The 12,490-nt window shown below is 27.4% G+C and overlaps 2 protein-coding genes across 2 annotated transcripts; both read left to right on the plus strand.

Annotated features, from left to right (window-relative positions):
• Positions 1–111: 111 nt before the first annotated feature.
• On the plus strand, positions 112–9,159 carry LOC113387583. Its single transcript, XM_026624922.1, has 3 exons — positions 112–126; positions 6,911–7,352; positions 8,842–9,159. The coding sequence occupies exons 2-3, from the start codon at positions 7,024–7,026 to the stop codon at positions 8,975–8,977; spliced, it is 465 nt and encodes a 154-aa protein (XP_026480707.1). The 5' UTR covers positions 112–126; positions 6,911–7,023; the 3' UTR covers positions 8,978–9,159.
• Positions 9,160–9,387: 228 nt separating this feature from the next.
• LOC113387585 lies at positions 9,388–10,544 on the plus strand. The gene is made up of 3 exons (XM_026624923.1): positions 9,388–9,490; positions 9,690–9,834; positions 10,128–10,544. The coding sequence occupies exons 1-3, from the start codon at positions 9,394–9,396 to the stop codon at positions 10,285–10,287; spliced, it is 402 nt and encodes a 133-aa protein (XP_026480708.1). The 5' UTR covers positions 9,388–9,393; the 3' UTR covers positions 10,288–10,544.
• Positions 10,545–12,490: the final 1,946 nt, after the last annotated feature.

Below are 12,490 nucleotides of genomic sequence, written 5' to 3' on the forward strand. Positions count from 1 at the left end.
TTTACATTATATCAATAAAATAAATTTCACTTAATCTAATATCTTTGATTTTTCAGATGATGACTTGGTTATGAACGTTAAAAGTGAAATTTTCTATTGAAGACCGTATGAACAAATCACAGTCTGGTAAGTGATTTAAATTTTTTTTTTTACTTTTCCATAAATGTTTTTTTTAGATATTGTAATGAAAGTTTACACAATCACGAAATTTCGAATTTTATAATATCTATCATTAGATTACAAAAAAATCTAATGCAATCTATATTGTTACATTATAAAGAGATATTTAGTAGAATACTACTCAAGTTTTACTTGTGGTATTATTGAATGGTTTCATAAAACTTTTGCATTATCATCATATCATTTTTATTGAATATCCATATGTACCATGAAGCTACTTGGGGAAAATATTATTAACACAATGCTTTATTACTATTATGTGTTACAATAACAAAATGGTGTACAAGAATATTATAAGATGTGTATACCAATGGAATTAACGAATTATGCAACAAAAAGTAACATGCTGTGATATATGTTGTATCATATAAGGCTAAATGATTTTGATTTAATGATTTTGCATATTTATTTTATAAGTTTGTTAGATGAAATAAATGGGCTATGGTTTAGCAGTTTCTGTGGATAGCTCAACAATTCTATTTAGTTTGAGTTAAATTCAAGACATTAATTTATAATTTATGCTCATTTAAATGTATCATATTGCAATCAATAACATTTATGTTAATTTTTGTTGTATAAAAACGAAATATTTCCTTGTATATTTATATTATGTGTATTTATGTATGTATGTTTATATGTAGCCACACACATGCATTATACATACATCTTTTGGATTATGGATATAAAATCTTGAAAGGCCAGCTATACGTAATTTTTCTAATCAATCACTCGAAATAATTACAAAACTTGTGCTTGGTTTTTTATTGTTGAAATGTTTCAGTAATTACTTGAAACTGCATAAAAACATAAATAGTTCAAGTATATTCAAATAAAAAATATCACAATCTTTAATGGAAAATAAGAAGAAAGAATATCAAATTAAATAAATCTCTATTCATGTCTGGTGATTTACAAAGTCATAAGTTGAAGTAATTATTTTAGTATCTTGTGTTCATGTGTTAAAGAATACTATATTTGATATAACATTATAAGATGTAATGATTAGCATACAATTTGAAAATGACTAAACGGCATAATTTTCAGTTATCATTATTTATAATCGCCTAAAATGGAATTTCTATTTAATTTTTGATTTTGCTAGTGTATATGATTAAAGCAAAATCCGTACATTTTTATTAAAAATTAATGACCATGCTCGGACATTATATTAAAAATTTAATATATATGTATATATATATATATATATATATAATCATTATTTATATAAATTAACAATATTTGGGTAAAAATTTTTGTACAATTTTCAATTTCTACACTTTCCACTCATAATGGTTTACATTTAATTGTTACATGCAGTAGTTTAATTACAAAATGAAATTTTGTCATGATAGATCTTTTTGAATCTAAGAAAGTACATAGATTTTGTTCTTTCAGTATATAACCTTAAACTGAGCTGCATTTCAAATGCTATGGTTATATTCTAAGTTTAGTGTCAAGTGTTTCCGATGATATTTGAAATATATAAGTACATACATCATGAAGATTTTTATCAAGCATAAATAATTAATAGGGAAACAGAAATAAATGAGACAACAAACAGATTACTAGAAATGGCTTATATGTTCTTTTGTAATGATAAAATTGAAGAGCAAAAATTATTTAAAAATCCGCGAGTCTAATTGAAAATCACTTATTAAATTATTACATACAAAATAAGCATTGTTAATACAAGTTATTTCAACTACTTTGTTGTAGGTAAACTTTTTCAAACAATCTTTTCTGAAAACGTATCTATACGAGTGCGTCCAAGCGTATTTATTGTGCGTCCAATTGTAATTATTAAAAATTGATCACTAACTCTGCTTAAAATGTTCCACACAAGTTACTTATAATGGTATTTATTATTTTATTATTATTATATCTTTTATTCATTTATTTAATCTTTTGTTTTTTTCTTTTTATCCTTTGTTTGAATTTCAATACCCACTTTCAACTTACAGATTGAAATTGTAATCTGATTGTTGAAACAAGCTGTGAACAATAGAAAAAACAACTAACCTGCTTGCTTTGATACCCAATCAAATTATTATTTCTTTATTTTTTTAAAAATGCTCACGCCAGTGAGGTTTCTTAAAATGTCATGCCCCCCAAATTTCAATACAAATTCTAACTTACTGAGCTTTAAACTCAAGTCTCCGTGTTGTGTTATTTCAAGTCTATTTTTTTTTTATTAATAAATTATAGCAAGTTCTTGTACATTTGGTTACATTCGGGCATTCGGTTTGTTTCTTTATAAATCCATTTCTTCACACTACTTAGCCAATATAAAATACCAATTGGAGTAACGTAGAACGAAAGTATATCTAATTTGCTTTTTTTGTTAAATTGACTATATTTTTTTAAAAAGCTTGTTATTTTTTTCATTTTCTCACCAATATTTTATGCTTGATAAAAACCTGAAGATGGAACGTATTTAGTTCTGAAATGTCGAAAATCAATTTTTACTTCAAATACTCTTATATTTTTATTTGCTCGAAACATAGCCTTTTCTATTTAGTCTTTCGCGCACTGGTGGCGTTAGCAATTAGTTTCTTAAAAACAAAGCTTCGTTTCATAGACGGATCAATATTCATAAAGAAATTGCATATCTCATTTCAGAACTTGTTGAAGTCTCTACATAAATGACCTGTGACTTCAAACAATTTCAAATGTCACTTGATTCTATTTGTTCGGACCAATTCTCGAAGATAGAGATAAGGCATCTATTAATCACGTGATGTTTTTAGGGACAGGGGGGGTTTAACAAAAAATCACAAAATATCATGTGGTGTAGGGAGGGGTATAGTAAGATATCAAATGTATTTGTTTTTTAACTAATTTTTTTTAAATATCAAATATTTTCAAAAAAAAAAATTAAACCTTTTATTTTTTTCACGCAACTAAAAATGCACATGATTCGGTAGGAGAGGAGGGGTAATTTTGAATATCATCACATATCACCAAGGGAGTGGGGGGGTCCAAAAATTCCTAAAAACTCGATCACGTGATTAATGGACGTCTCTTATCGGCGATATTGAACAACAAATTATAGACATACTTTTATTAAGATATCATTTACATTTTATGTTTACATATTATCCCATAGATTTTTTTTTGGGAGTGGTATTAAAACCAGACAAATCATAGTCTGGATATATATGTATATGGTTGTATGTATGATTTTTATATGGATACGGAAATAAATGTACGTTTGTCGTTAGGCTTACATTTTTCGTCTGTCTATGTCGACTTCAATAATAATACCGAATAAAACCTCCTCTTTTCGTTTGTTTCTCGACCCAACGCGCCGTTGGGCATTAACTTTTTGGTGGAATTAGATACTGATTCGCTTCCTTCCTTCCATGAAACATTGGAAAGGCAGTCTCTGTGCCACCCAATATTGCGAACGTACTGGTAGTATTCCAAGTGATACTTGAGTAATTAGTATATTATTTAACATTCTCTAGTTGGTATTGACGGTTTCACTTTTATTTGGGAAGAAGGGCTTAGAAGCTCTCTTGTAAATATGTTTCATAGACATCCAGTCGCTTTTTCGCAGCGCATTTCGCATGTCGATATACTAGTATCTTGAATTTGAATGATCTACTATCGCCCTTTGTTGGCGTCATTTATAATGTTTTTTTTTGCAAACTTTGGTCTTTGTCAGCAATCTTTGATATTGTAATCAACAAACCTCTGTTCTGGTCTTGTTGATACCCTACCCACAGCCGTGTCGACCTGCTCATCTGAAATGCCCTACATTAATTATTCAACTCACAATCTATGCATACTTTTTTCTCTGCAGGCCAAATTAAAGTACGTTTGGTCTAAATAATGTTGGTGTATATGTATGCATTAGCTTCCCAAGGTGGCATACGCTGCTCCGCTATAGGCAATATAGCAATATATATAAAAATAACATTTTTTTACTTCCCAAAGGAGAAATGTTTTCATCAAAAAATCCGATTCGCTAATTTTATGTTTTCTCGTGAACAGATTTCAAAAATTTAAAAGCCATTCGATGTATCTCGATGAGGACCATTGTTTGTCAGTTTTGTACGACTATCGGCCAAGCCGTTTTTTTTTATAAATAGCAGAAAAGTGAAAAATTTTTCGTCCACGTTTTAGCCCGCAATCCTGAATCGATTTTGAAAGTTCAAACCGTTCGAAAGATATTGGTTGGAAATCGAGTTTTTGGTAGAGATCGGCCGGGCCGATCAAAATCAAATCAATTTTTTTTTGATTATTTTTATTACTTTTGATTTTTTTTTGACGGTAGATACCATAGTTTTACAGATCATACTAAAATATTACGGCCTTACAACAAGTCGCTTAATTTTAAAAAATCGTCAAAGTTTGCAAAAATTAGTATCGTTTTTTTGGCTTTTGCTAAATTTAGATCTTTCATTGAGGCGTTCAGGCGTTGCTCAAAAAAACGAATTTCGATGTAGATTATCTTTTCTCAGTTTTGTGCAGCGAACGGCTAAGCCGTTTCTTTGTAATTTCGAAAAAAGTGTTAAACTTTTCGTCTACATTTAAGTTCATATTACTGAATCGATTTTAAAAAATTAAAAACTGTTCGAAAGATATTAGTTGGGAATGATACTGATTAGTTTTAGGTGAAAATCTACCGACCCGTTTTCTTGTAATTAAATGCTGAAAAAAAATTTAAGCCGATTATTATGGAACTTTTTTGGCGATATATATAATGGTCTTACAGAACTTACTGAAATATTACGTTTACAGGCCTTACGACAAGTAGTTTAATTTTAAAAATTTATCAAAGTTTGAGAAAATAAGTAGTTTTTTGACGTTTGTTAAAATTAAAATTAGACGATTTACTGGGTATAACGATAGAGTACTTGGTCTTAATAAACATGGTAAACAACCATTAAAGTCCCACGAAAACTGGTTCAATTATAAAAATTGTTGATTTTTTAAAATTTGCTTTTAGAAAATACTCCGAGTTTTGTTTTCAATTATGTGTAATAAATCTACTCGTAATACTTTCAATCACTCATACATTTATTTTTTATTGATTAGGTCGATTATTTACACATATCGGGAAGTTCATGTAACTTGCCTCAAGGCAAAATACCAATACCAATTAGTTACGATTTATTTTTTATAATATATATATATATATCATATATATATATATATATATATATATATAATATAAAGGAAAGGAAAGGAAAGGAAAGGAAAATACATAAAATTTTTAGAAAGGGGAATACTGGTAATGGGGATGATAGACGAGGAAGTGAAAGGAAATCATTGATTTGTGGTGGCTCTCACACCATGGATCTGTCTTCGAGCAGTATATCATTTATTATTTTTCAGGATTTTACACAAAAATATAAATATATATAGTCAAGGAATTAGCCAGGAGTCATGTGCTCTATTCGATGAATTACTATTCAAAATTCATTAAAACTTAATGGGGTTTGGTGTGCCATCTAACTTCAATTCAAGCTCAATATAAATATCCATATATATATATATATATATATATATATATATATATATATATATTATCTTAATATTCATGTTTATATGCCGAGTGCCCATTATTCAATGCATGAGTATGTGTGGTAAAAAACATACTGGCGTACATATATGCAAACATAACACGCATACACATACACATTTATAATAATTTGGTTATATATCTTGAATAATTGGTTAAATGTTCAAAAGAACCGCTGTGTCTGTGTTCTACAATGAGTTTTCTCGTATAATTCTTAATTCATATGGATTTCCTCGCCTGAGATAGAATCAATTTAATTTACATTAGAAAATATGCGAAATTCTTGTTAAGTAATTTGTTACTTAATTTTCAAGCGTATGTTCCGATATGTGCGCTATTATTTTTTAAAATGTGGTTTTGAACACAGTTCGGGCATCGAAATTTATTTTTTTCAAATGAGAAACCGATTTTAGTGTGATCAATAGTGAATTTAAAACTTCTCGTGGAAAAAGTAAAAAAAATACTACTGGAGAGAAGACCATTGTTGAAGGCAGGTAGGTGGTGGAATTTTCTTGTAATTAATATTTTTCAGATAGGCATGCTTTTATTTTTTGGGCTATTATTAATATGCTATATATGTTTAAATTTGTATGTATAGGTTGGTGTATGTAACTTAACCTTCGATCGCGAATATGCGTAAAGTTGATTTTTATTAAAAAATATAACGGTACGGCAACGAAGCTTAATTTATCAAAATATTACACGGGTCATATTTCTTTGTTTTTATACACTTTTTATACAATAGATTTCTAGATAAGTTCATTATGTTCTTACATAATGATGCAGATGTTATTTCTTTCAATTTTCAGCTTAATCGTTTTTCAAAGCTTTATTGAAGTGTATCAAATCTTTTTCCGGCGTTTGATCATATTTTAAATTATATGATAATAATCATACGGCTTTCTCTATGAAATGTAACATTAACCCTTATTCTAGTCAATATTGTATTGTGACTAAAATTATTATATGTGTATATCGTTATATTCATTTATATATAAATTTGTTAACCAAGAAATGGTGAATTTATAAACATAGGCGTACGTAACTGGTTTTAAATTTGTAATAACTTGTAAAACATGAGAAAATCGTGTGTTTGATTATGATGGATTTTGAATTAAATTAATTTTTTTCTATTAAATTAAATAATGTAAATATGTTTTATGATTATACAAAAACAATACGCATTGGTTTGCATTTCAGAACATTTCATCAAAGTCAGAAACTCGTCCGAATTGTTTGAAAAATCAATAGATATTGTTGATGAAGAATCAAATTTCATATGCCCGCCTCAATTGCATTACAATAAAGAGGTAATGGCCATAATACCGTGCGTCTCCGGGAAGAGGAAGTTTGAAGACCATGACAATAAGAGCCATAAGTCCAAAAATATAATTAAAACAATTTATGTAAATTATAATGCCGATAAGAATTCGAATCCTGAAACAGCTGGTAAAAAAAATGACGAAGAAAATGATTCTTCAAAGGATTCGGTTAGAAATGTAGATATTTGCGATTTAAATTTAAAGAATGAATTGATGCGCGGTGTTATAAGACCAGGACGTACAGGATCGTTTCGGGCTTACGATAATGAATCGTTATGGAATGCCTTGATGGATATAAAGGGAGGTTCTAGTATCTATAGGTGAAGGACTTATTATATTTAATACCTCATTTCCGTGTTGTATTACAGTAGTTATATGCAATGCATGTTTAAATATTACTAACCTAGCAATTGTTTAGATTAATTATTGGAATTTTGCATGTAATTGATGTAACTAACGCAACCGTAACCATACTTAAATTTTGTTGCAACTGATAATAGATTTTTTAATACTACTTGTATAGTTCATCGATGAAGTTGTTTCAAGCCTTCACTGTATATATATATATATATATATATATATATATATATATATTAGAATCTTTGTTGCACTTACAGTATTGATGTAGCATTTTATCATAATATTTGAATCGTATCTTTTGAAATACCAACAATAATTTCGACTTTGTCACATTTGTGTATTAAATATTTATCCGTTTTTTGGCTCTGCATTAAATGATAGGATGTCACACAAGTGCAACACCTACCTACGAAATATTTTCCTTCATTTTATTCTTAAAATAAAATAAGTATATACATGATTTTTTTTTAAATTACGTATTTTATATACACTGGAATTTAGCGTAAGTTTTTTTTTTTGTCATATATTTTTTCTTACATTGGTGACGAATTATATTGGAAATGTTTGGTACGTTTGGTACAATAGAGGTACTCAAAAAACCTTTGACCTTTATTTAATATTCTTAAACATATCTTTGAATATAAATTAACAATATATAGGTTTTTGTACAAATAATTACAATGAGTCTTAAATATATGCAATGATCATTAAAGTATTGCATTGAGGAAACTTTAATAAATTGGTAATGCTTTGCTAAGAAAATATTAGACTCCTTTATGTTTTATTTATGTGACGTTCATTTACATTTAATGTATATAGGTTAATTGATTACCCAGTAAAATCCTGATGCAACTAGATAAAGACAATTTTTTTTAAATCCATACGTTTCAGTGTGCGCAGAAATCGTCATTTAGTGTAATAAAAAATAAGTTATACCCTTGTTTTAATTACCAAATATAATTGAAACTTTGAATCAAATGATTTTAAAAACTATGTGTGCAGTCTTTTGATCGCAAAAGTTCACACATAGTTTTTAATATCATTTGATTCATTTTTTCAATTATTAGTCTGTTTAACCATTAGTGTAATTAGTAGTATATTGTTAATTAATGTGAGTGTATGTTTTATTTATTGCACTGAGTGTCAGTCTTGACATTAATAGACAGAAAAGTATGAATTCGTAATAAATAAATTTGTAAAGTTTAGTTACATCTTTGTTTTACTTGGTGTTGCGCCCGAATTAACCTATTATAATGTCGTGTGTATTCACACACATGAATTTTAGTACGCATAGTGTTATTTATCCTAATAGTTCCTATTTTATTCATTTTGGAATTCATTTTATTCGTGTTGCTGCATGCAAAAGTATAGTTTACGTTTATTATTTGCTTATTTGTGATTCCTTCTAGAACTATGTAGTTTCTATATTAATTTTTCACTTCAATCTAGGGCTTCGCAAGTTTACAATGTGCCGCGAAAGACTTTACGAAATTGGATGAAGCGCTGGGACATCAAGAGCAGCTATCCCATGCCCAGGCAACTCAAACAATTTGTAGATAATATGAAATTAAAAAAGCAGGCTTAAATTTATTATAGCTACTTAATAACAATCTAGTCTCGAATTATTCATGTTTAGATTTTATACTATTTTTGAATTAAGATATATTTTTAATTCGATTAATGTAATTGTGTATGAAATATGAAATCCTTTATTTGGGGAAAGTTTATTCTAAGATTCTTTGCCTACTTTCTAAAGTAGTGCTAACAAACCAAAGATTTAAATATTATATATATTTTTGAGTGCAATTATATTTAGTACCTATATTTTGTACCCGATACTAGTCAAAAAAAAAATTTAGTCATTGTATTTAATAAATATAAGTAAATTAAATATACTATTATATATAAATCATTGTTTCATTTAAATTATTTTAAATTTTAATTATTATTTAATTTTTTGATTTTTATTACTTTATAAAACTTTTTATTTCAGACTTTGCAATGGCTAATGTGAGTTGTGAATATCAAGACAATTTTGATATATCAATTGCAAATCGCTCTAACATCAAATTCGAAAACAGTTTTAACAATATAACAGGTAATACTATTCGCTCTTTTTTATTTTTTTAAGTTTTTATTCCCGTTGTAGTCATAAGTCACGTTTTATTTTTGTTTTTATTATTTAACAGAATTTATTTATAAAAAAAATAGACCGGAACTGTTATGAACTGTTTCAGATATAAAATTTATGTTCGTTAAATAATTAATTTTTACTTTATTCTTATTCGAATGACAAGATTGCATGGTTGGAGGTGATAACAACACTCCCCGCCGCATACGACGCTCCGAAGCTTTACTTAAACAAGCAGCAGATTGTGTTTCAAGAGGACAAACGTTTCAGCATGTCTCTGATATGTTTAGTATACCTATATCGACAATCAGGTATGTACATACATGTTTAATAAATGAAAATTCTCATGTAAATACAAATTGCTACACAATATTATATCTGCGATTTGATAGACATAAAAAAAATACAAAATCATTTTAATGAAATAATGAATGACCAAATTTTACTTTTGGATTTTTGTTAACCACTATAAGTAAAAGTAAATTTATTCAATTTGAATTGTTCAATATATTGCTGACTTAATTTATCATCACTTCAAGAAAATCACTTGTATTTGTAAATTATTTTTAATTTAAGACTTCACGATTTTGTATTATAATTCTAGATTTTTCATGGCAAGGAAAGGCATATTGCCACGAAGAAAGCGAGGTCGCTCATCAGGTTTTCAAATGGGCGGTGGCGGTAGTGGCCCGGATAGTCCTGTCAACTCCTTATATCAGTTTGCTAATTACAAGTTGCCTGCACTGCAACCAAAGCTTATGTAAAGTAATAACCTTTTAAGAAAACATTGCCATAAGTTAAGGTTGATCGCTAATTTTCCTTTATACTTGGCTTTTTGCAATCGATGTTTAAATGACTGGATAATTTATTCAAAGAAGAGTTTTTCACTACTTCACATTTTAGAATCAGTTTATGGTTACTCATTTTCTTTTATTAAAGTGAAGTATGTTATTATTCTTGTTTGATTGAATCACTTAGCAAAATTATTTATGATGAACATTAACGAAACTTGTAAATAAGCTGAAATTAGTTAATTTTATATGGTAATTTATATTTGTCCATTTTTATTTCACTTTTATCGCAAAATCATTTATCAAGCCAAATAGTAATGTGCTATTGAAAAGTCTTATAATCACTCCATGAATAAATATATTAATGAGCAATTAGTTTGTGCCATATTTTTTATACTCAGTATTATTTATTATTTATAGAAAATGTAGATCTTACAGCATTAATCTTCATTTTGCACGATTTATTATAAGGAATACATTTCTAGTCAATGTTGAAAGTCTGAAGTAAACATTTCATATTCATTTTTGTATCTTTCATGAAGTTGAAATGCAGTGATTATAAGACTTTCAAGTATGAGATTAAATTTTACAAATATCCATTTTTATCAATGTATATTTATTTCATTAAACATTGACAATAGCAGATAATAATCTACTTATTATTTTAAATTTGGATCTCATACAAAATTTATGATACAATATTGCCTTTTAGCTTCGTTTCACCTTCATAAGGATTATCATATAAATGTATGAATATACATTTATATGATACATGAATATGCATATATGATGTAGGAATATAAGAATACTTATAAATAGATATAAGTTATATTGTAAAATGAAAATCTAAAAGTAGTATAAAGTGCATTGCATGTATACTTTGTAAGGTAGTACATAAAACAAGAGATTACAAATTTAATTAAAACATATTTTATTAATAGTATGCTATAAAATATGAACAACTTTTATTTCTAAATGCTGCAATGATATTTATATTACTATAGTATATTCAGGAGTACAACAAACTTACTTTGCTAGAAGATTTTTTTAGTTCTCACCCGAAATATCATTGTTTGTATATTAGTTTTATTGTAGGCTGCTCTAAAACACCAATGAATTGTTTTTAGCATTATTTTTTCAGCATTGTATTTACTTTTCTCTTTAAATAGCAGATGATAAAATATGCATCTGTTGAAAACAGTGCAAACGCTTGTATAGTGACATTGAAGAATATAGCTTAAACTATACACCCAAGCGCCTTCAGTTTTGTTGCACAAATTTTTCTAAATGTTTATGTTATAAGTGCAGTCAAGCCAACTTTATAAATAATTTAAAGTTAATTATGTTAAATGCTATGAGAATTAAAGTAGTGCACATGTCTATGTATATATATATATATATATATATATATATATATATATATATATCACAAAAAAGATACTGCAGAATTACAATTTGAGAAAGTATTCTTTTAAATTTCATGTATCTCAATTTTATGATTTGGCAAAGATATTAAGCATGTGTAATGAAATTAAATGAAATCATTATGAAAATATGGCGATTATTCATCATTTTATTTGATCTATTACCAATATTATAAGTGTATATATTAACCCATTAAATGTTTTCTCCATTTCTGTGCATTAACAAATAACATTTTCATACCAAAAAATAAAGTACATAAAAAGCAGCCTATATACACGATGATTATATTTGTAATAATTATGAGAATAGAGACAAATATCATATTTTTATAGGTCAGTAATAGTGAACAATAGTAATAAAATATAATTATTTATCATGAAAGTATGTGTAGCTATATCTATAAGTTAATATGCCAATAGCTTCCCAAGATATTAGCTAGTTATTATGTAGTATTAATAGCTATTGTATATGTATAGCTATCTTCTGTGCAAACTGTATTAATTATGTAATTTTTAATTATAATGTTATTGCGATGAGTTTTCAGTTTTTGGCGATCGGGCAATTGTCTTACTATTTTGAACATTCTTAAAGTGTTTGCTGTGGCATAAAATAATTTCATTATAGTTATGCATTGGTATATTTAGTTTCAGTTTAAATTCAATAAGGATAATTGTCTGATTTTATGATCTATACGTATAACTGAATCATGTCACTAGGTTAAATGATAGCTTATATTGAACCTTTCAGATTA

The sequence above is a fragment of the Ctenocephalides felis genome, unplaced genomic scaffold, assembly GCF_003426905.1.
Source record: "Ctenocephalides felis isolate EL2017-DRISC unplaced genomic scaffold, ASM342690v1 CF-g0.4_SCAFFOLD_03572, whole genome shotgun sequence".
Taxonomy (NCBI): Eukaryota; Metazoa; Arthropoda; class Insecta; order Siphonaptera; family Pulicidae; genus Ctenocephalides; species Ctenocephalides felis.